The 27,680-nt window shown below is 37.5% G+C and overlaps 2 protein-coding genes across 4 annotated transcripts in view; both read right to left on the bottom strand.

Moving 5' to 3' along the window:
* The window catches only part of si:ch211-269e2.1 (cohesin subunit SA-2), a 30,206-nt gene extending 10,618 nt beyond the window's left edge, over positions 1-19,588 (bottom strand). The window contains exons 1-25 of one of the 2 annotated variants that reach the window (XM_038284784.1): positions 19,338-19,588; positions 18,944-19,060; positions 18,760-18,847; positions 17,007-17,171; positions 15,866-15,962; positions 15,684-15,760; positions 15,518-15,589; positions 13,592-13,796; positions 13,124-13,275; positions 12,969-13,042; positions 12,732-12,855; positions 12,533-12,631; positions 10,662-10,741; positions 10,480-10,587; positions 10,298-10,406; positions 10,094-10,199; positions 5,626-5,729; positions 5,425-5,517; positions 5,228-5,314; positions 4,670-4,870; positions 3,810-3,886; positions 3,619-3,703; positions 3,461-3,541; positions 1,582-1,674; positions 1,329-1,503 (exon numbers count right to left, since the gene is read on the bottom strand). In XM_038284784.1, coding sequence (XP_038140712.1) covers positions 1,329-1,503; positions 1,582-1,674; positions 3,461-3,541; positions 3,619-3,703; positions 3,810-3,886; positions 4,670-4,870; positions 5,228-5,314; positions 5,425-5,517; positions 5,626-5,729; positions 10,094-10,199; positions 10,298-10,406; positions 10,480-10,587; positions 10,662-10,741; positions 12,533-12,631; positions 12,732-12,855; positions 12,969-13,042; positions 13,124-13,275; positions 13,592-13,796; positions 15,518-15,589; positions 15,684-15,760; positions 15,866-15,962; positions 17,007-17,171; positions 18,760-18,847; positions 18,944-18,993 — 2,602 coding nt within the window. In that variant the 5' untranslated portion in view covers positions 18,994-19,060; positions 19,338-19,588. Of the gene's footprint in view, positions 1-1,328; positions 1,504-1,581; positions 1,675-3,460; positions 3,542-3,618; positions 3,707-3,809; positions 3,887-4,669; positions 4,871-5,227; positions 5,315-5,424; positions 5,518-5,625; positions 5,730-10,093; positions 10,200-10,297; positions 10,407-10,479; positions 10,588-10,661; positions 10,742-12,532; positions 12,632-12,731; positions 12,856-12,968; positions 13,043-13,123; positions 13,276-13,591; positions 13,797-15,517; positions 15,590-15,683; positions 15,761-15,865; positions 15,963-17,006; positions 17,172-18,759; positions 18,848-18,943; positions 19,061-19,337 lie in introns of both variants that reach the window. The other variant, XM_038284781.1, reaches the window with a different exon arrangement.
* Positions 19,589-22,550: 2,962 nt separating this feature from the next.
* si:ch211-218d20.15 lies at positions 22,551-26,575 on the bottom strand. 2 transcript variants are annotated; one of them, XM_038284790.1, is made up of 8 exons: positions 26,135-26,575; positions 25,777-25,926; positions 24,484-24,544; positions 24,330-24,397; positions 24,153-24,255; positions 23,213-23,331; positions 22,961-23,106; positions 22,551-22,869 (listed from the first exon to the last, which is right to left on the bottom strand). In XM_038284790.1, the coding sequence occupies exons 2-8, from the start codon at positions 25,906-25,908 to the stop codon at positions 22,761-22,763; spliced, it is 738 nt and encodes a 245-aa protein (XP_038140718.1). In that variant the 5' UTR covers positions 25,909-25,926; positions 26,135-26,575; the 3' UTR covers positions 22,551-22,760. The 2 variants fall into 2 exon arrangements, with proteins under 2 accessions (XP_038140718.1, XP_038140717.1); XM_038284789.1 differs by having other exon boundaries at positions 25,777-25,895.
* Positions 26,576-27,680: the final 1,105 nt, after the last annotated feature.

Raw genomic sequence — 27,680 nt, 5'->3', positions numbered from 1 at the left:
CAGAGAAGTGGTGATAGTAAAGTTTGCATTTTGTATGGAAATAGTCCCAGAATCTGAAGAAATTAAGAATGCAGTTTCCACATTGCTGCACTGTGTTTTATCAACCATTAAGTTAGAGTGGACGTCTACTGGGACCATCTAGAATTAGGACCGATCATCTGACCACACCGTCTGAGGTTTGATGGCCATGATTTGACTGGGATCGATTTAACAGTAATCTTTCCTGACCTAAACCCCATAGAGAATCTATGCTAAGCAACTGAAGACCACTATTACAGCACTATTACAGGCCAAAGCGATGCAGTGATTCATGCAGAAGCCCCAAGAGAATAAACTGTTCGACACATGGAGATGCTGTTCATTAGGCTGACATCTCTGGATAAAAAAAAAATTTAATTTTTTGATCATTCTAAGAACCATCAACTAATTTAGTAATCGATTAAGCGTTAATTTAAGTATAGAGACTCTAAAACACACCTTTAGTTGAAAGAGCATCCCATTCAAAGCAGTTATTATTGTAAAAAAAATGTAAGAAAATATATAAACTCTTTTTTGTGTTAATATTATCTATCCAGAAGTCCTCAAAGGACATGGTTTTAGCCTCACTTGGTTTAAATGCTGTGTAAACTCTCCTTGCCATCTGATTTTTTTTAGATCGATTTATCAAAAGAATCAACAGATTAATCAGCAACATAGTTGTTAGTTGCAGCCCTGCCGTTTTTTTACCAGCCTCGCATATAATTTCCTCAGAATATTTATTCTCTTTTAGTTTAAAAGCCAAAATTGTCAAAAATATATGAATTTGTCAAATAAATGAATAAATCACATCTCTCACAAGTATAAAATAAACACTTAAGAAGCATTTTAAATTTCCTAGTTTATAGCAGATTGAGGTAAGTTGATTGTGATGTTTATTTTAACAGAGGATTTAGTTTTGTCACTTTTATCCTTTTCCATTTTAGACTATTTTTCTTCTTTTGCTGATACTAATACAGGATAACGTTTTTTCTCTATGCTCAAATAAAGACTGAAATATATATTTAAAAAAACACAAAGTGAAAACATAAATCAAACAATATTTCTCCCTGAAATAAGAAATCTGTATAAACTTTTTTCTTCCATGTGAGCTGAACATCTGCTTTTTATGGAAAACATCAAAATCGATCAATCAAAATGCAAACATGCAGACGATGTTGCAACATTCTGAGCACAGCATTTGTTTTCCATTTCCTAATCCTACCCCCCGTCTCCCCCTACCCCTCTCAGCTGGTCTTTGCTCACCTTTGCTGTCTGCTATTAATATTAATGCAAATATGTTGAGATCATACCCCTGCTTTGGTTGTCACAGTCTGGGACGACAAACACATGCAGGGATACGAAGGTGAGGAGCGCCCTCTGCAGTTTGGGACTGGGCGTGTAGAGCAGCGGGCCGAAGCAGGTGGGATCCCACACCTGCAGCTGGTACGAGTGAGCCATCAGAACATCGCACACCCCCAGAAAAGCCTAGAAGGGAAGGAGAGGTTAGAGAAAATGAAAGGGAAAAAAAAAAGATGGGAAAAATGTTCATCCTTCCTGCCGTACCTGAGTCCTCACGCCGTGGTCACAGTGGGAGAGACACCGATGGCTCCTCTCACAAAACAGTCGCAGCTGGAGCCTCTGGGCCACAGCCTTCTCCTGAAGAAAGGCAAAACATGTTGCATCTCCAAATGTGTAAATACTAGCAATGAAAGAAAAGATTTCCAGACGGGAAAGAATAATAACAACATCCATCCATCCATCCAGCCATTTTCTGACACGCTTTATCCCAAGCGGGGTGGCGAGGGGTCCTGGTGCCTATCTCCAGCTGTCTACAGGTAAGAGGCGGGGTACACCCTGGACAGCTTTCCAGTCCATTGCAGAATGAAAATAACATTAAGTTTTCTTTTCACAACGGATTGTTGAAACACGTTCATCCTGGATATTAATCTCCTAAAAATTGTCTGTTTTCCTCCAATTTACACAAAATTATTAATAAAGACAAAAAAAGGTACAGAAAATGAGTTTGTATCTCAAACCTCATTCCTTGTGTAGTTTTAGGCATCATAGTGAAGAGATATATGATCAGGAAAATATGAATATTTAATCTAAGCTGTAAATTTGGACTTTGCTTTTAACAGCAGTCCATCTAAATTAATATATCATCCTTACTAAAAATCACCTCTATAACATGAGGTATGCTTAGAGAAGGTAAACCTGAGTCTTATTAAACCTAAGAACACCTAACCAGCTGCTGGGGCTGGTGGCGGCAGCATCATGCTGTGGGACTATTTGGCTCTCGTTGGTGCTGGTGGACTCAATGGTGGACAGAATACTGAAGGTCGATATCCTCCATACACTAAAACTAAGTCTATTTTTTTAAATAAGTGTACGTCAACTTGATTTGAGTCAAAAAGTACAACGACGCACCGATGGATTCAGATTTTTGTAAAAAAAACATATCCATAATCTTATTTGAAGTGCAGCACATATAATTATTTTATTTTAAGTAACAAAATACTCTTTTAAAGACAAATAATGTGTCTTACCAGCTCCAATAAACATCAAATAAACTTATTTCAAAAACGTTTCTCTTTCTTTAAGATTAATTTGTTTTTTCTAGATGGTTTAGTCTGAGAAACTTGGCTGTAACAGAAAGTAAAATTAAACACAATTAATCTTGTATTTGGAATATGTAAAAAAGGCTAAAATGAACCTCAATCCTACTGGATGTGTATGAAGTGGATCATGAAAACCACAGATTTAAATAAACTCCACTTATTCTGCTCAGTACAGCCGTCAAACATCCAGCTAGAACATTGTTACTGTAGTATTCTTATGTCATCGAAGACTCTAGCACCTGTAAAAATAATCTGGGCTATATAAAATGATTATATCAAGTTTGGATTGCAGAAAGTTTAAGCTTTAGATCTGTTTTATTTGCTTTACCACCTGTTTTAATCTTCTTTTTATGCTTCTATTTTACTCATTAATTTATCTGAGAGAACAGGTCAAATGCATGACTTAAGTTGGACTGTTTAACGTGGATGTATTTTCCAATCCTTAATCGATTATCATCATATTAGATCCTATAAATTCATTCATTTTTTTGTATGCATTTTCCAGTCGACATTTGCAGCTCACAGATTTAAATACACTACTTTACTTACTTTAATTTGCTGTTTAATGTTTATATAATACTAGTGTCAACCATTCAGGAAAAGGCTAAAAAAAATTGTAATAAAGGCAATTCAATTTGAGATCAGATTGGATGGAAAAGAATTGATTCTACATCATGAGAATTACAATTAAATATATTTTTGAAATTTGAATCCCGAGGTTTAAACTTAACCTGGACTTGAAGTCAATCTTATGAGTACATGATGCAGATGGTCAAGACGCAGATAATCGTATTGCAGATGATCAAGATGCAGATGCAACCCACCTTGCAAGTTAAAGTTTCACTGCTTGTGCAGAGGGACCACAGCATAGCGAATGACATGCACTGCAGTGCCTCCTCCAACAGCTGTAAAAACAATATACAATCAGAGAAAAAGACAAGAGAATGTAGACCAGAGAAAGCTTCTGATTTAGTGACAGAACCTCGGGTGGCGCTCCTCCCTGGCTGCTGTTGTCCATCAACAGAGGAGACAGCAGATCAAACACGCTCCATCGACCGAGGTCATGACAGCTAGCACAACACAGACAGAAACAGATTGGAGCGGGAAACGCATGAGGAAGCCAGTTTGGCTAAACTGTTGACTTCCTGCTCAACCTCATTAGTCACATCTTACTTGTGGAAAGCTTTGAGTTTCTTCAGCGTTGTTACGATTTGTCTGATCTTCTCTTCTTCAGCAGAAAAACAGCCTCCCTACAAAAAGCGAATAAACCAAAAACTGTTTTCTTATGTAGGATTCTGTTTTTTTTGTGTGTTGTTAATATAACAAAATGGAAGATCGGAGGTCTGTAGAGTTACACAGATTCTGTAATTCACACCAAAAACAATGTCAATGTCATTTCAAAATATCTTAACGATGTCAGACAGATTTTTTTACAACCAATATTCTATTTGCTGCTTTTTTATGTCGGCCGAATAAATTAGTAGATGAAGAAACCAACAACTGAAAACTGATCCTTAAAAAATTATTTGATGTCATCAATAATTATTTTGTATGCAATCAGTTTTTTTAATAAAATAAGGGATTCAACTAAATATAAATTTCTGCTCTAAGAAGGTTGTAATTTTAAATCATTGAATGGCTTTTGTTATGGACTCATAATCTAGAATGGTTATTCTAATTTGACATATTCTTAAATTATCATATGGAAAATCAAACAAAAAAAATATTTAAGAAGAAACCTAAAAATATTTTATTTTTAGAACTTTATCTTTTAGAAGGTTTGATTTTTACCTTTTAGGAAATGGAATAATAAATAAACCCCTGAAACTCATAGGGTTTTATGTATTAGGTTTTTTTTCTTAAAAACCTAATACGACTTGGTAAAAAAAAAAGGAATTTTTTAATTTATCACTTATAAATATAAAACCAGCAAAATACATGGAGGACATACCAAAGTGACTGAAAACAGAGGACTACAGAAGTATTTCCAAAAAACACCTATCTGGCTATATGAAGCAAGGAATGACACCCACCCTGAGTGATTCCCCCAGCAACCCTGTCAGTTCATCCACCCAGCGCTGGACCAGAGCGTCCTGTGAAGCTCTGGCTGCAGAGGACCAGGCTGCTCCATCGCCACACAGACTGAGGTAAGTCCGAGCCGCTGCTTCAAGAACCGCAGGACTCGAGTGGAGATCCAAAACAGCTGCCATCTCTGTCATCAGGCTAGAAACTAACTGCACAGTTGGCATCACATGAAATGGTTAACTATCTTTCATTTACATTCACATTTTCATAGATTATATATATTTTCCATCACTTTTGTGCTCCAAATATTTTAATAATAAACAAAAAAAGATCTAAGATCAACTAAATTTCACATCGCTAAACATGTTCACCAATATAGTTAATTGTAATTTCTGAATTATTAAAAAGGTAAATTGAAAACTTATTTTTCTCTTCATTATAATAACATAATCAAAAATATAAATTAAACTTCTAATTCAACTTTTTCCTAGCGATAGCTTTTCAAACATAAAAAATACTTTTTTTTTGTATCATTTAATATGAGCCCTAATGGCTGCAATGCCGACCTGTGAGTTTTTAGCCTCCTGACTATCTGAGTGGAAGTACTGAGGAATCCGCATCAGGGAAGCCACAGCATCACCAGTGCATGAAAACTGCAAAAAACAGAAAAGTTATTCATATTCAAATTATTATTACCACTTAAAAATAGACAGATTTTTTTTTTTTTTTTTTTTTTATCTACAGCTGTAGCTGGTATAAATACCTTGGAAAGTAACTTAGGGAGCACAGAAAACAGATGTTCAGTGAGGTTTAAACAGTCGTCAGCTTGAATTTTCTTCTCCCTGCTGCTCATGACCTGCAGCAAACAAAGTCTGCTCTGGGATTTAAAGGTTTACGTCGTACTAGATTAAATGTGAGATATCATTCAGCTTTCTTTCATTATTCAACCCCATCATACACTGACCTTCTTGGTCCCGCTCCTCCCTACCAGAGCTGGCCCCTCTGCAGCCTGACGTACCGACGCAACCAGGATCTCCACAATCACTGCTTGTTCTGCTGGAGTAAAACCTACAACACAAAAACAGATCATTTGAAATAAAGGAATTGAAACGTAGGGCTTAAATTCATTAGGAAAACCTTTGGATTCAACAATGTAATCAAAATATACTGAAATTATATCAAGTGAAAGAGCAGAGATAATATTCTCTTATATGTTTTGTTGCTGTTTTTTTTTTTGTTTTTTTTATTAAGCGTTTTCAGTTTTAGTTCAATTGCATTTTATTGATTCCTAATCTATCTTAAAGTTTTATTTTAGCTTAGCATATCCTCACTTAAATTAGTTCACCTTTACTTGACTTTTCTTAGATTATTATTGTTTAACTAACCTTATCTTACTTTACATTTATTCAGTCCATTTCAGTCATATTTTAGTTTCATTTAGTTCACTTTATTTTAGTTTAGCCAAATTAATTTAATCTTTAGTTTTCCTTGGTTAAATTTAGCTTACCGTATTTTCACGACTATAAGGTGCACTTAAACGTCTTTTTTTCCCCTCAAAATGTGCGGTGCGCCCTATGGTGCGGTGCGCCTTATGTGTGTTGTAACTGCGACTTTTGAGACCACCTCATTGAGGAGATGAGTGGCTGAATGTAAGGAGACCAGGTGTTTTTTTCCACTCATCACCATCGCTGTTAATATGTAACTCCATGCGTGCCAATCTTACAGCTGATGTGAAAAACATGGGGAAACAAATTAACGCTGTGCTCGCTGTTCAACCGCTGGACATCGGTGTGAACCGGACCCAGCAGGTGCAGCAGAAGCAGCGAGTTTACATGCAAAGTCAATGGTTGACGCGCGTATAGGTGCAGCAAAAGGTCCTGCAGCGCGTTTTGAGCAGCAGGTGCAGCGCGTCGGGAGCGCGCCGCCAACGCGCTGCTGCTGCTCGAGATGGAAAAATTGAAGTTTTGCTGCTGGACGCGCCGCATCAACCAATCAGAGAAGCTGATCTGGGAGCTGACAGCGAGACAGACAGCGCTCTGATGACATATGATATTAACGCAAATGAAACGGGCTGGGGAGATGATGAAAGGCAGGTGTATGTGAGGAGACCAGGTGCTTTTTTCCACGCATCACCATCGCTGCGTGTCCATCTCACAGCCGATGTGAAAAAAAAAGATGAATCAAATGAACGCTGTGCTCGCCGTTATCCCGGGGGTCTGACAAAGGAACTTCAACCGCTCGACATCAGTGTAAAGCGGCCGTTCAAAGTAAGGCTGTGAGCGGCGTGGGAGCGATGGATGACAGACGGAGAGCACAGTTTCAGGATAAGTGGAAGGCAGCGCCGGGCAAGTTACGCCACCGTTTGCGGATGGATTGTAGATGCTTGGACTAACGTGTCTGCTGGCTCTGTTGTTCAAGCTTTCGCAAAAGCCGGCATTATTTCTGAGGAGCCGCGCTGCACGGAAAGTGACTGACAGCGAAGAATGGGAAATTGGCATGTCTGATTTAGCGCAGCTGTTTAATTCAGAAACAGAGGATGATGACTTTGATGGGTTTGATTAATACTTTGTAATAAATACATGAATAAAGCACAAACATACTCAGTTTTGCTCCCGCTCTATTTTTCTACCTGAAAACTTAATTCAACAGCATCCCCGGCGCGTCTCCTCCTCTTCAGCGCGGTGGCTGGCAGGTGTTTTTTCATCTAAATAATCTAAATCTTGCAGCTATATTTGCTGTGATCAGTGGGAATAAAGTAGTTTTAATATGTTTTTAAGTGAGAAAGGCCACCTGAAAACTTAATTGCAGTCAGTTCATCCAGATTATCTATTTCTGTCGGAGGCGCTCAGACCCCCACATACCAGCGGTACACCGACAGTAAATCCCTTCAACAGCAGCCTCACACGGCGGCTGGCAGGTGTTTTTCATCTAAATAATTTACAGTGCAGGCACCAGGATACCGGCAATAAAAGCGAACATATTCCGTCGGCAGGTTTCAGGATTTTAAGTTAATTTAGGAGTAATCACAGCGCTGTGTCATCTGCGATGTGTCTGTCTCATGGCCAGCACGCAGGTTTGATTAATTTGTAATAAATACTAGGGGTGTAAATAATAATCGTTTTGTATCGATGCATCGATCCAAAAGCCGACGATCCGATGCATCGACACGTCCGCAAGATAATCGATTAATGTTTTTTTTTTTTCCTCCGGTCTATTTTTATCCATTTGCTCCTGGGCGTAATTCTTCCTCCCGTGCTGCGGTGGCGCTAAACCTATTTTCCCCTCCTACCGCGCTTCCTGGTTATACTCTTACAGCAGTTTGTTGCAGCAAGCTTCACACAGACATTTTTAAATTATGCTCAGTATTGAAGCGTGGTCTGGGCTACACGCTGTGGGTCTAGATACGGCCGAGGCGATGAGGAAGTGGGGGCGAGTTTAGTCCGACGACGGAGGGACAATGGGGCAAAAAGAGCGGAGATTCAGCTGGAAAAAGGCTCCCAGTGTTCTAGCGCACCTCGCTCTTCTAGCGGGTCAAACTTCACGAGTTGTTTTCCGCAATTTCGGTCATAAAAACAAAACTAGCCGGCCTCCTGTCTGGTGCACTGTTTGCGGTCAGCTACAATCTGGGAGAGGAGCAGCGGAGCGTCTCTCAAGGGGCGGTGACGTCAACACTCTGGAGCCTTCTTCTTCTTCTTTTTTTTAATGGCGATTGGCAAACAACTTATAGCTGCATTACCGCCACCTTCCAGAATGGAGTATGGACCAGACAAACTATTATATTCTCCCTAAAATACCCGTTCTTCTTAGAAAATTAAAAATACCCCCAAAAACTACATCCCCAGATGACCTTTGAAACAATTCCCTTATATGTAGTTTATTTTTATTCCTGTCTAACTCTCTACACAACATCTCTCTTTCCTGAATATATTTATTACATTCTAAAAAAATATGTTGGACAGTTTCTCTGGAGCCGAGGTATTGCATTGAACTCATTACACTGATATTGTGCAGTATTTTTGCAGTATTTTTTGATGCAACTTTTCTACTTCTGTTATTTGCTGTTGTTTCTAAAGAAAATGCATAATGATATTACAGCTTTCATTGATTTATTTCAAACTTGAAACTTTGTTTAGCCTGTAAGGTGTAAAAAAAAAATTAAAATAAATAATAATAAAAAAAAAATTAACCGATTAATCGAATCGAATCGAATCGAATCGTGGTATTCTTAAGTATCGAAAATAATCGAATCGTTGGATCAGGAAATCGATACTGAATCGAATCGCCATGATGGATGTGATTTACACCCCTAATAAATACATGAATTAAGCACAGTCATACTCAGTTTTGGGCCCGCTGTATTTTTAAAATACGCAGTAGAGCTATTTAAAGGTAGTAGAGGACATGTACCTGTATATAAAAAATGCGCCCTATAGTCCGGTGCGCCTTATGTGTGTGTTAAATACAGAAATGGGACACATAACTGAGACTGCGCCTTTTAGTACGGTGCGCCTTATGGTCGTGAAAATACGGTAATAGTTCTTAGCTTAGCCTACTTTAGCTTATCTTCATTTATTTTATTGTTACCTAAACTTACCTCAGTTCTGTTCATTTAAATTCAATAAAACTTACTTTTTCTTATATTTAAGCTTACCTAAGCTATTTAATCTTATTTTTAATCCATCAATTTTAGCTTTTCTTACTTTGATATAGAGGTTTTAATATAAACTTTTTATTTTAGGTTATTTTTTCTTATTTTGACTTATTTAAGCTTATCTCGGTTAAATATAGTTTATTTTCATCCAGTTGTACTGAGCTGGTTTTATTTAACATGCTCATGTGATCTATTGGCTGCATCTTGGCCTTTTCAGTCACTGAAATTTTAACTAGTTTTACTATTATATACAATTTATTTATAAACTATATTAAGTTCTTAACCCCTTTGTATGACTTTTTGTATTTCATGCCAGCATTAATTTTAAAAAGCTGAACAAATTTAATCAATAGCTCTGTGCTTTATGCTGCATTTTTGATCAGTCAGTGAATGCACCATAAATTAGTGGTTTAATGAATTGACAGTTTCTAACACATGGCAAATTATTTCCCTTTATGGCAGAGGCCACAAGATTCTAATACCATCATGTTTCTACTGACTACAGTACATGTTATAATAATAACTACCTATGCAAACTATGAATAATGCGTATTTATATAATAATATTTATATATATATATATACATATTATAATATATAAAATAATAAGTTTAAACTGTAATGATAGCATACATAATTTGTTATGTTATGTTTTTGATGCATAATGCTAGAAAAGCCATGACTTTCATATATTAGCTTTCATATTTTACATTTTACTATTGTCTAACACAGAAACTGCTTCTTTGTTTTTGTTTTTCTCTACATATCATTATTTTCCTACCTGGGCAGCTCTGCAGCAGTGCAGCTGTGAGTGTCGGCCAGTCTTTCAGCAGAGATGCACCGCAGTCCCAAAGGCTGTCCACCAGATACACAACATGCTTGTGGAGCTTTAGGTTTACATAAACAGGCAAAATAAATTAAATCATCCATCAAATATTAAATATAATAATGGTAGATTCTAAAAATCATCCAGTCTGGTTTTCACCTCAGACTCCTGATAAAACTGCAGTAAAGCTTTAAGTATCTGTATTCTTTGTTCCTCTTCATTCCCTTCATCCTGATCATCAGAGGTAGGAGTTACAGCACTGAGAATCCTGAAAAACACGAAGTTTTTTTTTTCCTAAAACACTTCTATTATTCTTTTAGTGGGATTGAGGCGTTTTTTACCTTGAGTAGAGCATCTCCCCTGCAGTGGCAGCAAGAGGACGATGAGAGGCGAAAACAACCTGAAGGAGCTGCTTGTAGTCCTCAGCAGTGAGCACATCATCTGTAGCTCTGAGGAATGAATAGGAGTATAAAGAAAAATAATAAAAAAAAAAAAAAAATTAATCAACATAAAAACAACTCACCTGGAGATTAGCACCAATAGTTTCATCGTCTGCACTGCAACCTCGTTGTCCTTATCCAGCACCATGGAGACCAGACGGTTCTGGGACACAGTGGCAGAAGCTTTCAAGTCTTTTATTAAGAACTATTTGTAAAGGATTTTGTTTTTTTTATAAAAACGATTCAATAAGAATACTAGAATTTTACCACCTTAAACTCTTCACACCTCTTAAAACTTTTTTACATTTGTTTTATGCAGATTTTATGTGACAGACTGATGCAAACTAACGCAGAACTAAGATGTGGAAGGTGGCAGAAATTATTTTTCAATCTATGACCAAAATTTCAAAAGTGTGGCATGGATCTTTATTGGTCTATAAAGGACATAAGTATGTAAAAATGGCTTCTATACCATCTTTCAACAAAGGCTTTCTTCTGCGTAACCTTCAACCCAGATATTAGCTCAATTTGAGATAAATTAAATATATATTTTTAGATCAATATGCAGCACTTAGTGCAAACTGATAATTGATGTCGGCGATCAGATCCGTCAATCCAGCCGACAATGAGTCATGTGACCCAGAGCGCCGGTTTACAGCAGCCTGTGTTTCCCTTAAACACAAAAGCTAATTAAGCTTAAAGTTACTGTAGGCCAACAAACAGGTGTTATATTTCATTGATCAGATGTTTGGTTGTAAATGAAGGAATTAATCTATACACCTGAATGTGGCCCAGAAAAACATGGCCCGCTATCAGATTCCTGAACTGGTTAATTTTGTGACAGCGATTGCTTTCAAGGGAGCTAAACCTGGAAGTTGTAGATCGAGCACCCCTAAATGTTCCAGAGAGTGGTTTAAACCAGTTCAGTAGGAGTTTATGATGAATAGTTTTTGTTGTTAAACAAGCTGAGCTGCCAATCACTGCAGCTCCTCCAAAGTTAACATGGGCTTCTTGGTTTCATTCCATTCGGGACGACATTAAAGATTTATTCCAATCTCTAACAATGTTCTCCTTGCTCACCCTGTAAGTTTTTGGTAGGCTCTTATTTGTTTCTGTTGCAGTTTTGCATGATGTACTTAACAGAGTTCTGCTATCGGTCCAAACCTTATTTTGTTGATTTTCTGCTGTAACTTTGCCTGGTTTAATTTTCTCCAAAAACTTTTCCCTGACCCGTCTGCTGTCTTCTTTGGTCTTCATATCACTATCTGATCATCTGATTACTTATTTAACACTTCTCTAAAACCTTTCTTGTCAGAAAATTTAGATTTCTCTTATTTCATATATTAATTTGTCCTATTTACTCACTATAAAAGTTTTCACTCAGTCTCTTTCACATGCAAGGCCACCCAATTCTCTGCGAGAGGATGTTTGTAGACCAGACACAGCTTCTTCCCATAACAAACCAGATTCTTTCTCAAGGTTTATCAATAACATTACTGTTAACCAAAGTGTCTGTAATTTGTTTTGACTCTGACTACTTTCCATTGTTGTAAGTAAGGGGGATGAACGTTGCTCAGGCAGAACTGGGCAGAATGCAGTGCCATAAGGCCTGTATGATGAACTGTTCTCTCTTTGCAAAAATCTTACGAATCAAATGCCGACTGAGTGAAATCCATTGATCTCCATTTATTTAACTAGGGTGAATAGTTGAATACTTTTTTCCTACTACACTTTCTAGAGAAGTGATTACCTTATGCCGGGAAATATAAGATAAGTTAATAGGTAATTCAGTAATTAAGGAAAATTATTTAGCTCGATAAAGATAAAAATCATAAATCACTCCAACAAACAAAGTAACAAATGGAATTAAAACCTCTAAATCAGTTACAGACGGGTTACAAACATTCACAAGCCATAAGGAAGAGATGAAGGCTTAAACTGGGAGCTTGTTTACCTTAAATCGACTGGTAAATAGATCTAGTTTGGGGAGGAGGACAGGATCACTGAACAGACCCTGCAGAGCTAACACACACTTGAGACGCACATCAGGGACCTGAAAGGTGACGTATAAAGAGTGTCAGCTGGTTTTCAGTATCATACAATCTACTAAGTTTAGGACTTTCCTATGAAAGTTTAAAAACAAAGCAGCTGACCTTATCATGCATCATCCAGCCCATGTATTTGAGGTAACTGTCATTGAGGAATGCAGAACTGTAGAGCTTCATCCACAAGCCTAACTCCTCCATGCAGACAGAGCGGATATCTGGAAGAATGTCCCTGCACAAAAACACAAATATATTTAAAAGAAGAAGAGTACTCTTTATATAAGAAAAGTAGATCGTTCAAAAGAAGAAGAAAAAAGTTACAGCAATGTATGAAGTGTTGTGTACCGATATCTTTTAAGAAAAACTCCTTTGAAGAGGATGTCCATCATGCTCTCAACCTCCGTTTTCTTTTCCTGCAACTTTTGAAGAGCATCAGAGGACACAGGGCAGGCATTAAAGTTTGATTCCTTCACACAAATGAAAAAATAAAGATCACCTACCTCAGAGATCTTCTTCTGTATTCTTTCCAGCTGCTGAGAGCTCTTCTGTCTTGCTGTCTTTGTCCTCTGCACGTCGTACAGCTTCTGACTGTTCTCAACCCCAACACTCAGGCTCAGGGCGACAGTGAGCAGAGAGCTCAGCAACTTCACAGCTTGTGACACACGTCCAGATAAAAAGCCAGAGTCCATGTTATATTTTCTCACTATGATTGAAGCATATGTGTATGGAAAGCCAGATGGACCAAAAACAGCTGTTCTTTTGAGGCTTCGTTTGCATTTAATTCAAACATCCATTCAGTCAGAGCATATTGTTTTTTGAGAAACATGCAGATATGAATTTAGTGTCTGCACAAACAGGGCATAAATGACCCTTTAACATAACAAAGATGATTCAGAGGCACAAAATTTCCCATGTTTTTGGCCCTCTTAGTTTTCCATATCCGTGTTGACACGAATCGCCTCCCTTACCTGCGAGGGTGCAAGTGTGTCTGAATGCCCTCATGAATGAGTTCGACAGCTCGGTGAGCAGCGAGATGAGGCTGCTCATCAGGTAGCTGTCAAAAAGGACGCTGTGCTGACACCGAGCCACCAGCACCGACACAAAGTCACAGAGCTCGGAGTGAAACCAGCGACCAGGCGGTCCGGACTGCGCGAGAGGATAATCCGCACAATCCTGCAGTGGAGAGGGGAACAGAAGCAGCGGATCAGTTACTGAACATTAAGCGTAACTCTACTTAATTATACAAAATTTTTACTTTTTTTTTTTTTTTAAGATTATCATGTGATTATTTTTCCAATTCCTGTAAATAATTTTCAGTCACTGTTTCTATAGCTTTTAACTGTTCTTTCGTTTTAAATATTAGGCTACTCATTGTTTTGTGTTAGTTTCTATTGAGCGTTTTTAACGTGTTTAATCTAAATTCATAAATAGCTTCAGTATTTTTCTCACTTTAAATGTGCAGAATGCTTTAAAAATAAGCATTGATTGATTGATTGACCCATTTGAAGCCTGATGCAGAGCAACAATAAAGTAAATACAGTAAAGATCAAATGTTTATGTAATTTTAAATAGTTATCTGAAACCCCAAAGCCATATTATTTAATAAATGCATTAGGCTGTAATGTTTTTATAAAACATCACATTTTTACATCACAACGAACGTTAAAGTTGTTTTGTATTAAATAAGGTCTAAACATTAACTCAAACCTAAATTATTCTATTAAGGCTCTGAGGCATAAAACTACTAGAGGTAGAAATTTCCACCTTACTACGGCCGACTGAATTTCAAACATGTTTGATTTTTTCCCGACCTTAAGACTCCTGATCAGGAGGTGGATGTGACACCATCCTGGAGAGAAATATCAACTGTGCTGCTGCCATCAACACCTTTGTTTATAGATGTTTGAGCTCGCCCTGCTTTTCAGTGTAGTTCTGTTTCTCTGACTGTGACTGGCTGGACATGGGGGCTGGATCGGAGCTCATCTGCCTGGCTGTGTGTTTCCTGGACGGGGCCGCCTTTTACAGTTACTTTTTGTATCTCTGCTTCTGTCTCCTTGAACCCCAGTCGGCCTCAGCAGATGGCCGCTCACACTGACCCTGGTTCTACTGGAGGTTTCTTCCTGTTTAAAGGGAGTTTTTCCTCTCCACTGTCGCAACAAGCATGCTTAGTGTGAAAAAACACGTACAGTGTATGCACAGACTTAGGGGATAAGACTGCTGGTCCTAAACAGTTAGCACTAGTTTCTAGTTCCCACTCACTCAGTTTGGCCAACAATAGAGAGCCTTTCATGAAAACTGGTTCAAAAGCTTTAAATGACTGGAATATTCTTAAATAATTGCCACTTTCTGCTTTACTCGTTTGGTATTTGGCAAAAGTCTCAGATACGATACATTAGTGAATGATGGAGTCAGTAAGCTTTAAAAATTTGTAGAAAACAGTGAAATGTATTTTGCCTTGTCAGAAAGCTTTCTCTGCACCCCTAAACCTCTGATTGTAGAATCACCTCTGCAGTCTGACAATTTAAGGTCCTGCTTTGGTTTAACAAAAGAGCCTAATATAGGCATCTTTAGGGATATTTTGTCCTTTTTTTTTACATTTCTTTTTGTAAATAACAAAAAAATGTGAATCTTTTTATCTCTTTATTAAAAAAAAAAAAAATCCCTATCTCCCGTTTTCTCTTTCATCTTGTTCACAGACCCTAAAGCTTCCTCTTCCTATGTGTAGCCGATTGCTTCAGCCAATGCAGTAATGACAGCAGAGAATCTATATACATAAAGTTTATTACAAGTTAATAAAAATGCATATCACAGAAGATGCAAAAAGCTTTTGAAGTCCTCAAGATATCAGAAACGATAAATACATAATCTGCTTCAGAAAGAAAGCATGTACTGACTGCATCCATTGGCCAGGTGACTGTCAGGATCCATGGAAAAGCAAGAAAACGCTTGTACTGCAGACCAGCACCCTGAAACACACATGCATCCATATGCATTTAAGCCAGTGCATTAAAACATTCCTGTCTTTACACAATTAATATACCTAGAATAAAAAGGATATACCTCATCCAGTTCCTCGACCATCTTACTCTTCACATCTTTATCCTCTTTATTGTGGCACATCTCTGCTGTCACCACTCCTAGAGAAGATCCAAGAACAACAGGACACACACAAAAAAACTGGTTTATTATGTCAGGATACTGGGTGGAGGATAAAGATGTGCATATTTGTCAGCCTTGCTTGCCTTTGCATCCACAGCACTGGATGAAGAAGCTGATGAGATCTAGTAGAGAGGAGTCTCTGTCCGCTCCGTACGCTTCAATCCAGTCATCTATCACGGCCTACGATGGCGACAAATACCAATAAGAGAATTCACCTATCTAATGCATATTCTTGTTTGAACCTTGATCTAATATTTAATTTTATTTAGAAAGAACTTTGGGTCCTAGATGTATTTCCTGTTAATCATTTCACACCAATCAGACTTTTTCGTGTTTAGTTCTGTAAGCAAATATTTGCCCTCAGATATCTTTCAGTGTTGCTTTTCTGTCATGCATTAATGATTCAGAGCATCAAACTAATGGTGAATAAATAAAGGTTTTCAAAGGATAATTGCAATTATTAAAGAAAAAAAAACTTTCTAAACCAACCTGAACCAAGATAAAAATGTAATTACCCCCCTTGGCTAAGCTAGAAAGGGCTAAAAAAGCTATTTCTATTTGTTTGGGATTCCAGCAAATCACAGCAGGAGTTATTATCAACCAATGGAGATAAGATGAAACAGCAGTGGTCCTTCAAAAGAGCACATCATAACATTTAAAGCACCGCAGACTTTACTTGAGTCAGTTCAGTGTCCTTGATGCATTAAGAGAGAAAAAAAATGATAAAAATACAAAAAACATTATTTTTCTTAGAAGAATAACATCACGCATGTGTTTAGACATGTTGGTCTTGGGCTGCATTGGGGATTTAGAACCTGGGTTACTTCAGATTATGAACAGGGAAACAGTAAATAAGGATTTTGGAGGGCCTTGTCAAGGTCTAGACTTGATAGATGGAGCGACAAAATCTTCAATATTTTAGGCTCCAATCTGGCTAAATTAAAGTAGTTCTTCAAAGAAAAAAAAGATCCAAAATCCCCCCAAGATTATGTAAATGATTTTTTTTCCAGTTACCAGAAATTCTCGATGGCAGGAATGACTATTAGGGCCAATTACTTTTTACAAACATCCATATTGATTTGAAATCAATCTCATTTCAGTGCAATAAAAAGACGTTTCTAGCCCACTTGCGTGATTACTTTCTAACTTTTCATATGTAATAAAGGCAACATAAGTACCAGCTTAGGGTGTCTACCTGTATGGTATGCCAATTAGCTGTCTTACCTCTATGGCACTCTTGCCCATGGTGATGACTTCAAACAGGGTGACCGCCTCCACCTGCTCCTCTTTGGCATGTTTATCCTGTGCCTTTCTAACCCTGCTGCCGCTTGCTCTGGCTCTTTTGTGTTTGACATTCTCCGAGACACTGCACGCTCTTTTTCTTCTTCTCTGCATAATTAGATTTTCATATTATCAGCAAGAAAAATGAATTTCTTGAAAGTCATAAAGCCTTTTAGTTCACAAACTTACAGAGGAATACCTTCAGAATTTGATGATTTTAAGAAATTATGAAAATGCATAAAAATATCCAGATATTTACAAATATTATTTTAAAATGAGAGTGCAAGCATTTAATTTACCAGTTAAACCTCATTACATTTTAAAATCTCTTTATCTTGACCTCGTTTTGCCAATATCTGGTCTTTTGGACAGCTCCGGTTGCATAAGGAGCTCATCCTGTTTGCTCCAAGGATTTTAACAACATTCAAATTATTCTACTCCTTAAAGGAGTAAAATATTAAAACATGTTGGGATTCAATTAAAACCTGTTGGAAAATCTGGAGTGCGATTGTGGTTTGGTTTTTCTCATGTGGACTCTTTGTTCCAGAAAAGCAAAACATTAGCTTGCCATGTTAACACCACTCCTGTCTCTGTTCCACCAAAAGTGAAAGTCTTGTACATAACCAAGAAATGGAAAAAAAAAAAAGGGATGCTAAATATATACATAAATCTTAAAACAATTTATTTATGACTACATAAGAAAATACCAGGTTGACTTTGTGCACATAATAAAAAACAAGGAGCAGAGGACACAGCCCTGAGGGGTGCCGGCGTTACACCATATTCTGTGCCCCCATACATGTACTTTACCACAGATTTTTTTAGGTATGAGTTTTGTGTCATTGGGCATAGGTAATAATCCTGTGACATAAGTGTTAGTAGATACAGCAGGCTGGTGAGGAGAATCCGCAATAGAGCTTGAGATAGGTCACAGAATACAGTGTAACACAATTAGGGAAAACACCAAACTGTGTTTGATCAACAAGTTCAAGTCTAGGGCTGTACACAATAGTGAAACAAAGTGGTAGACTAGTGGTTAGAGCACAGAGCTTATAATGGGTCTCTGAGCAAGACCTTTAACCCCTGATTGCTCCCTGAGCGCCGCACGATGGCAGCCCACTGCTTCCCAAGGGGATGGGTTAAATGCAGAGGTAAATTTCTCCTGTGTGAGATCAATAAAGTTCAATTATTATGTTTGTCATTTCGAACTAAACTTCAGTAAAATCTGAATAGTGTAGCTTTAATTTGATACCCCTAAAAATAAAAACAACCAGTTGGTCTTAATAGCATCCTAAAGTCAGCTGGTGAGTAATTTATCTAATGAATTATGATAGATAGTGGTAACATGTTACAGGCTACAAATGACCTGCAGTGCAGTTATAGCTAAAGGTGTTTCATCAAAATATTTAGGAGATTAATCCAAATGCATGTAAAATGTTTCAGTTTTGTTTTTTTCTTTTTTTAATTGGGGCACATTTTTCGAAATCTTTAAAACACTTTCTTTTGATCTACAACAAAAATCCCAATAAAAGTCATTTAAATCTGTAGTTGGAATGTGGCAATTATAAAAAGTTCAATTGCCAAGATCCTTTTTGTGAGGAAATGTTTCTATAAAAGCATCTCTACACTTTCCACTTTTAATTGTTTTACTTTCTGCAGGAAAACAGCATGCAGAGAATGAGTAAAAGTAACCCACCACACTCTTCCGTCTGTTCTCATTCCCTGACTCATCTTCAGAGTGACTGACAGCTCCAGCTGAGGTAGTCCCAACCTGAGAGTTTGCACTAAAAAGACAGAAAACATCACATTTGATTACAGAAGGACATTTTAATCCACATTAAACAAAACGCCTTCCACTGTTTTAGTAAACATATCATTACTTTCTATCTGAAGACCTGGATGCAGCTGCAGCAGAAGATTCTGGTATCATTTCCTCCTTAGATCTTCACATCAGGTTCACTATATATGACATCATCCTTGGGAGCTTTGACTGGATGCTTGTGCAAACAACAACACACGTTAGTAAACCATAACAACAGCTCTAACTTTGTCTCTCTCCTAAAACATCTGATCTGGTCTCATTTGCCTAACAAAAATATAAACATCCCACATGCGACAAATGGGAAAACATAATTAATATTAGATTTGCTTTTCATAAAAAACATGTGATCCGTGAATTTTAAAGAAATATCTGCAGCTTTTTTACCCGACAAAACCTGCCGCCGCATATACAGTGACCTACTGGTCACTCTGAAACCTTCAAAACCTACTTACCTCCATTACACAGATTCATAGGTTTATTTATTCGTTATTTTTGTTTCGGTTTTTATCTGCAGACTGTCATTTCAAAGGTTTCCTCTCATTTCCTCCGTCGTCGCCCCAAACTCTCACAATCAAGGTATCGGACAGCCTAACCGAAGCTGATTGGCTAGAAACTGGAATGGATAGATCTGATTGGCTGATCTGGAACGTCGCTATGTTTTTACGTCCCTCCTCTTGCGGCTGTGGCAGGCAGCAGAGCAGACTGGTTCGGTCTTTCCTCTGTCCGTTTGGGTTTCCTTGTCTCTGTCTGCCACATCTGGCGGCACATCTACAAGAAAACACACCGAAAACTATTGGTGATATAGCCTGTATAACCATTACTGTTTCTACTAATACAGTAACACGATTTAAATAATTAAATACTCGATTCAAATTAATTTCCTAATTGTATACCTTACCAACACTAGGGGGCGCCATTGGTCTAATTTTGAACGTTTTTTTTTTTTTGAAGAACTACTTTAATTCAGCCAGATTGGAGTATTTCCAAGCTTGAACTATTTAGAAATTATTAAGTGGGGAGTGGTGGATAAGTGGTCTAGTGATTCCTGAGGTTGTGAGTTTGAAACCTGATCCCACAGACTGCCACTCTGGGTCTCTGAGCAAGACCCTTAACCCCACACTGCTCCCCAAGGGGATGAGTTAAATGCAGAGGTAAATTTATCCTATGTGAGATCAATAAAGTTAAATTTTTATTATTAAATGGAAATGATTGTGGTGATCATAACAAATTTATAGCAGTAAATAAAAAAAAAAACTGACCAGAGACAGACATAAGATACAAATAGAGATTATCACTCAATCGTGTGTAAAAGTTCACTTAGTAAGTGTATGAACTGTGTTGTTTAATACATTCCAGTACACCAAATCCCTTATATGTAATGTATCCAGTCTGTCTATTGTTTCCCTGTCATAACAGAGCAAACACCACATCAAATTTTATTTGACTTTATTTTTTTTTTCACATTATTAAAAAGAAAATGACAATTGTATTTACAGTAGTGCAAGGAGGGTTTCATACGGTGGCTGAGAAGTGCAAAACACATTTACAATTCAAAAACACATTAACAAATAAAAAACAAAATAACATTTGAAGAAACAAAATTATATTTTGTGAAACAAATGTATTTTTGAAAAAAAAGTTTAAATTTTAAAAAACAAATTTACATTTTAGCAAACAAATTTACATTAACAAATAAACAAAATAACATTTGAAGAAACAAAATTATATTTTATGAAACTAATGTATTTTTGAAAAAAAAAGTTTAAATTTTTAAAAACACATTTACAATTCAAAAACACATTAACAAATAAAAAACAAAATAACATTTGAAGAAACAAAATTATATTTTATGAAACAATTTATTTTTGAAAAAAAAAGTTAAAATTTTTAAAAACACATTTACATTTAAGGGAACAAATTCACATTTTAAATAAGTTAGATTTTAGGTGAGAGAAAGTTTCATTTTAGAGAAAAAAAATACATTATAGGGAAACAAATTTACATCTAAAAAAAAATTGACCGTTCGGAAACACTTGTACAAGTGCAAAGACAAAACTGCAAGTGGCAAAACACATTTACATAGCCAAAAACAAATTAACAGAAGACGGCTACACGGAAAGGGAATGTCCCAGTGGCCGGATGTGACGTCACGATTACCCTGACTTGTAGTACAAACAGCTCAATCTGTAGTCCTCCTGCTTCACGTGAAAAGTCAGCGGCGATTTTAGATGGAAAGAATTGCACTGAAGCTGTTTTTCTTAAGTTTACGCTAACCGAACAATGTTTTCAGCCAATTTACACCATTTTGTTCTTCGTGCTGACGGTCTCTGGAACTTTTACGGGACACGGACCAGGTGGCAGGACCAAGCAGCAGGGCCGGGCGTATTACTGGCCGGAGCCACTATTATTTTGTCATGTAGTTTTTTAATAACTTTTCTTTGGTATTTAATTATTTTTTGGGTATTTTTCCTGCCGTTTTTCGGCAAATGCCTTATTTATAGTACTTCTAACTAGATTGTTTTATTTATATATATATATATATATATATATATATATATATATATATATATATATATATATATATATATATATATATGCTATATATTGTGATGTTATCGCTTAATAACCTGTATTAAAATGTATTCTTTATGGGTTTCTTTTTATTGTGATGTTATTGCTTAATAAACTGCATTAAAACTTTTATAATGTCACATTTACTTGATGGAACGGAGTACTTTATCTGCGAATAAGTGGCCTCGGCCGGCAGCAGCCACCATCGGCCTCTCCGATGGCAAGCTCTGCCGGCAGCGGCCACCATCGGCCTCTCCGATGGCAGGCTCTGCCGGCAGCGGGCAACAACGGCCACTCCGATGGCAGGCTCTGCCGCAGCCACTGCCACGAATTGAGCTCGGCCCTGCGGCTTGGTCCTGCCACCTTGTACCGTGTCCCGTAAAAGTTCCAGAGACCGTCCGCACGAAGAACAAAATGGTGTGAATTGGCTGAAAACATTGTTCGGTTAGCATAAACTTAAGAAAAACAGCTTCAGTGCAATTCTTTCCATCTAAAATCGCCGCTGACTTTTCACGTGAAGCAGGAGGACTACAGATTGAGCTGTTTGTACTACAAGTCAGGGTAATCGTGACGTCACATCCGGCCACTGGGACATTCCCTTTCCGTGTAGCCGTCTTTTGTTAATTTGTTTTTGGCTATGTAAATGTGTTTTGCCACTTGCAGTTTTGTCTTTGCACTTGTACAAGTGTTTCCGAACGGTCAATTTTTTTTTAGATGTAAATTTGTTTCCCTATAATGTATTTTTTTTCTCTAAAATGAAACTTTCTCTCACCTAAAATCTAACTTATTTAAAATGTGAATTTGTTTCCTAAAATGTAAATGTGTTTTTAAAAATTTAAACTTTTTTTTTTCAAAAATACATTTGTTTCATAAAATATAATTTTGTTTCTTCAAATGTTATTTTGTTTATTTGTTAATGTAAATTTGTTTGCTAAAATGTAAATGTGTTTTTAAAAATGTAAACTTTTTTTTCAAAAATACACTTGTTTCATAAAATATAATTTTGTTTCTTCAAATGTTATTTTGTTTTTTATTTGTTAATGTGTTTTTGAATTGTAAATGTGTTTTGCACTTCTCAGCCACCGTAGTTTCATCACGTTATCATTATTCAGTCCATAACTGACTCAGCATAAGTACGAACAAAAGCCAGCCTGAGAATGACACAAATTGAACTTAATTTGTGAATAAACTAGATAATCCAGTTCATTGATCCTCAAGTTCAATCAAATGGTATAGCACCTTTATAATGTCAAAGACAGTTCAGTTGATTTTGAAGCAGGATCCTTTATGGAGAGGATTTTGGTTCAGGATAAGAACTGAGACACAAAGCTGCAGGCCTGATGAAGGTCCTCCATCAGCTCCTCTGGCAGTGACAGAACCAGCGACGTCAGGCTTTGAGTTATTTCTAATATCCTACAAGAAGGAACACAACATGGCCTCTTAATCAGATTGTCCCTGGATTAATCACTGTTGTCTCAACTCAGCGCTAAGGTTTGCAACTCACCAGCTGATGTAATGAGCTGTCAGCTGAGGCTCATGCCTGCAGCCTTCCTCTACCACCAGAGACTGCTTCATCTGTTTGAAGTTGCTCTCAATGTTCTTCTTTATTTCTGAAAAGGTCTTAATTCCCCTGAAAGAGCTGATGACTTGCTTTAGAAGAGAAACACAACCGAGATATTAAATGATAATCAGAGCAGTTTAAAAGACTGGATAGATGCAGCCAAATGAAAGCAGAGGATAGATTCACCCTTCTTACATATATGACTGAGAGCTGGTGAGCTATGTATTTGTGACTACCCAGGTGTCTGATGTCCTCCTCCAGCTGCTGACTCAGCACCACCAGTTGATTCAGTTTGGCGACATGGAATAAGTATCCTGTGACAGGAAACAGGAAACTGTATGCAAAAAGATTTAAACCACCTAAACTTTTTTTGCATTGTGTGACGTTGTAACCACTTCTTTTAATGTTTTCTATCCACATTTTCTAAATTAAACCAGCACAGAATAGTGCATGATTGCCAAGTAGCTGAAAGAAAAAAAAATGCAAACACAAATTGTAAAAAAAACAATGTGCATTTGTATTTAGCACCCCTGAACTATAAAAGCTCAAGCTCAGTCAGACTGGATAGAGAACATCTGAAAAAACGCAAACTTTCAAGTCCATTTAGCTCCAGATTGTGACAGCTCTATAATGAAAGATCTATGTGTTTTGATCTAAACCAGTTCATTGTGGTTCTTCCTGAATATTCAGGGTTGTTGTCCTGCTGAAAGGTGAATATCTCTACCACTTCAAAGTCTTTGTAGCGTCTCAATGATTATCCTCAAATTGTATTCCCACAGCATCATGCTGCCACCAACATGCTTCACACATGTTGGTTTCTTTCCCTTGGCATGTATCCGCTGTTTGTGTTGGTGTTTCTTAAAAAATAAACAAAATAGTGTATTTTTATGTACGTTTACCAATACAAAATGTTAACAAAATTAAGGAGAGTGAATAATATATATTAAAAACAACCCAAAATAATAAAGATTGTGATTTTTCTTTTTTGCTCTAAGACGTTATCAACCTAATTATCTGTTATTACTATAACAGGTTATAGTAATAACAGATGTTGCTATAGAGTGTAAAAATAAAAGCAAGCACTTTGTTTTAGTTTGCAAGGAATGACGTAAGCTTTCTCAGCTGGATTCCTCACCATCCATCAGGGGCCGGTCCAGCATGTCAACAGGACTGCCTTGAATAAGGAAGACCTCTACCCGAGGAAACATGGCTGACAGACCCACCATGTCCAGGTAGTCCTGGGGAAACATGTGAGGACTGATTATGAGCCAGGAAAAAAAAGAAAAGAATATAGCACTATATGGTGTAATACCTCTAACTGTGGCATAGGCTTTGGTAGATGTTCAAGGCACTGCAGCATTTGGTCAAGAATATCGGATCCTAACGGAGAAGAAAAAAAACAAAAAAAACATCAAATCAACAGAGTTTAGTGAAGAATCCACCCCAAAAGTTTGTTGGCTTCACACCTTGAGTCTGAAAGGTGTCCGACTCCTCTGGGCTACAGCCTTGTCCTAACTGCTCCTGGAACTGTAAAGTGGATAAGCAAAATAGATACCATATTAGCTCTGATTTTACTGATGGAGGTTTGAGAGATGCCATTTTGAGTTTGCAAAATTTGCAGCTGATGTCCTAGAAACTTTCAGTAGACTTGAAAAGAAAGATCTACAGTCTCGTAGGAGCATATACAGTAAAAAGCAAGACAAAACATGTTCCATCTTTAATATGACATTGATAATTTATTTAAAGAACCTTTATGCAGACTGGGAAACGATTCCGAATAAGAGTTAAATGTGGTTCAACAAAATATTCATGCAATGCAAGGTTAGCTAAAAAAATAAAATAAAAAACAATTTAAAAAATTGCAACCTGCTTTGCAGTTTAGCTCTACAGGATCTACCACAATAAATGTAGCCATGGTGTCACTTCTTACCATTTAATAATCTTGTGGTTTTTTTAGGAGAGGTGTGTGCAAATCTTTTTTCTTTTTACGGTCCTAATGGCTCATTTTTCTGACAGTAGGCTGACAGGAAAGGTGGTACGAGAGAGGGGGAGGGACATGTGGCAGGACTAAGGCCTCTTTACATGGGCCGTGCACACTAACTACTGCTCCACCTGCACGCCCAAGTGTTTGCACTTTTGAGCAGTTTGCTTCTAGACAGCCAGTACAAATGGCCCTGGACCCTGTGATGGCCCCTGTACTAAAGAAATAATACTAAATGTTTCTAATTGTGATATGTGCTGGCATGGAAACCAAATGTGATTAGTCTCTTGGAAAATTTTTATCATTTTATTTGTTTCTTTTGAATATTGACAAAACATGTAAGTTGTACTAAGTGGCGTCCTGACACAACAATAGGCCCGTAAGCAATATTATCTGGGTGGGTCCCATATGAAGTACAACACCCTATGGGGTATAAATAAGGTCTGGTCAATTACTCCAGTCTCAGGTGGATTAAAGAAGAATCCTTCGCACCACTACACCTGCAAAGAGACATCCTAGTCCACAATTGTGTAGGGGGCCTACCAGGTTTCAGTGACGGGGCCCCTAAGCAACTGCAGTCTTACGCCTTTTTATCTGCCAAATATTAGTTGCTCATGGGTGCAAGTGGCTCTTTGGCTCATTTAAATTTTCAGTTAACTATCACTCTGTTTCATTCTTTAGTTTAGTGCCCCCATGCAGAAGAAAAAAAGAAACAAACAAACATCGGCCTCAAATTTCTGGTGTCCTTTGTGCATTAAGAGGTCAGGGGTCAACCTACCTGTTGCATCTGCGCCCTGATGAGGAGGTCCAGTTGCCCACAGAGGCACAGCATCTCCAGCCCCACCTGCTCAGGACTTAGTCGGACAGGCATCAAAGGTCGTCTCACCTGCAGCTCCACTGACCACACCATACATCACCACATCAACACCTTTTTTTGATTATTATTTTATTTATTGTTTATGCAATTCAAAGCTGCACATAGAGGCCAGTCTGGGACGCATGCACCAGGGGGGGTTGATGATGATGATGACAGGAGGGGAGTGGTCAGACAAAGCCTGCACAGAGAACTTCTGACACACAAATTTTTAAATCCTCCCACAGATCATCCTGAAATTAAATAAAATACAGAATCTTACCTTTAAAATCCTCATGATAGATACAAGGCTGACAGATCGGCTCCGTGGTGCTGACTGCCATATCTATCCGGGCTATGATGAAATCTTTACGTCGTCCTGCTGGTAAAAGCCATTAAAAAAACGTCTCATATGAGCAATAGAGGTCTATGAATCTGTTTTGTTTAACGCATTTTCCTCCGGTGGCGTCCACAGCAGGTGGTGCGTTTGCGTGCCAGAGGCCGTGTGGGATAAACGATCGCCGGCTGTTCATGCAGAAACTCGTCTTCTTCTTCTCGCTGATGAAGATGACTGAACACCGAGGCGCAGCGAAACATCATTCATTCCTGAATTTTCCATGTGGTTTTAAATAGACTGAAACAAAACAAAACAACGCTTGGATCCCCCGCATTCAGTGGCTGATTTACTGAACGCCCCTCTAACAGCACAGAGGCTGGGGAGATGCCTCCCTCGATGATGTCATGCTTTGAGGATCAAAGCATCACTTGGTCGGGAGGAAATGTGCATTTTAGGAATATTGACCTTTAAAAACGGTTTATTCGTGTCTGAAATTAAGAGGATCGAAAAAAGAGAACATTTTAGATTTTTATTTCTGGTCATTTTGCAGACTACTGTAAACAAAAACATAAACAACCCAACATTCAGTTTCAACAAAAACTTGCCTATATGTATATGATAAAGTAGCCTAAGAATAATAAAAAAAAATCTTATTTTATGGCCTTCCCAATTCCAATTTCAAACCAGCAGCTGATTTTAAAATCACAATGGAAGTAAAAGTGATGTAAAATCCTTTCACATTCCTGCATAAACATTTTCAGAGAAATGCACTAAATTATACATTTAATGTCATATATATTTATATCATTCATTAGATTTGTGTGTTTTGAATGTAATTCTGCTTGATCGTCTGAAATAGTTATATGTTCATTCACATCAAAGGCGTGGTCTGCAGCTGGAGACTGTATTAAGATATAATCCAGGACAGACTACAGCTGTTAAGTTTCCTTATTTTAAGTCATCTCTTGATCAGAGGACCTCAGAAAATTCTTACCTGTGAGGAGCAGACAGACATCTGCACAGATGAGAGCAAATTTCCTCCACAACCAGGAGGAAGAGCACATAATGGAGGTTGCTTGAGATCCAGTCAATAATTTATTTTTAAGTCTTTGCTATGATTTCTGTATAACCTCTGCTTAAAAAAAAGGCTAACCAGACAGACTTAAAAGGAGCCAAAATGACCAACTTTACTTTTCATATGAAAACAGAATTAGATTTTTTTCCCCAAATAATTTCTTAGACTGAATTTCGTGAAAACACTGCAGTGGAAATCTATACTTCATAACCTGACTATAGCGAAAAACAAACAGAACCAACCAGCAGAAACATTACTGACGAATCGTTATATTCAAAAGACAGTTGACCTGGGCTTAAAGCATTTACTTAGAAATCTTTACATCCGTTTTTGCAGTGATGGGATGAGGATGAAGAGCAGCTAAACTTACGATGAAAAATGAAGACAATTTATCTTCAGTAAATTGTCCAGATAATT

Source organism: Cyprinodon tularosa, unplaced genomic scaffold, assembly GCF_016077235.1.
Source record: "Cyprinodon tularosa strain WSP-4 unplaced genomic scaffold, ASM1607723v1 ctg202, whole genome shotgun sequence".
In the NCBI taxonomy this organism is placed as follows: domain Eukaryota; kingdom Metazoa; phylum Chordata; class Actinopteri; order Cyprinodontiformes; family Cyprinodontidae; genus Cyprinodon; species Cyprinodon tularosa.
This window is presented reverse-complemented; position numbering and strand designations above follow the sequence as displayed.

Bases quoted from the DNA above. Each gene is read 5' to 3' on its own strand.
- si:ch211-218d20.15 (XM_038284789.1), bottom strand. From the start codon at position 26,195: ATGGCAGTCAGCACCACGGAGCCGATCTGTCAGCCTTGTATCTATCAT. The intron at 23,332-24,152 runs GTGAGGAATCCA...TTCCTGTCACAG, and splicing joins GGACCGGCCCCTGATGGATG to GATACTTATTCCATGTCGCC. The intron at 22,870-22,960 runs GTGAGTTGCAAA...TCCTTCTTGTAG, and splicing joins ACAGCTCATTACATCAGCTG to GATATTAGAAATAACTCAAA.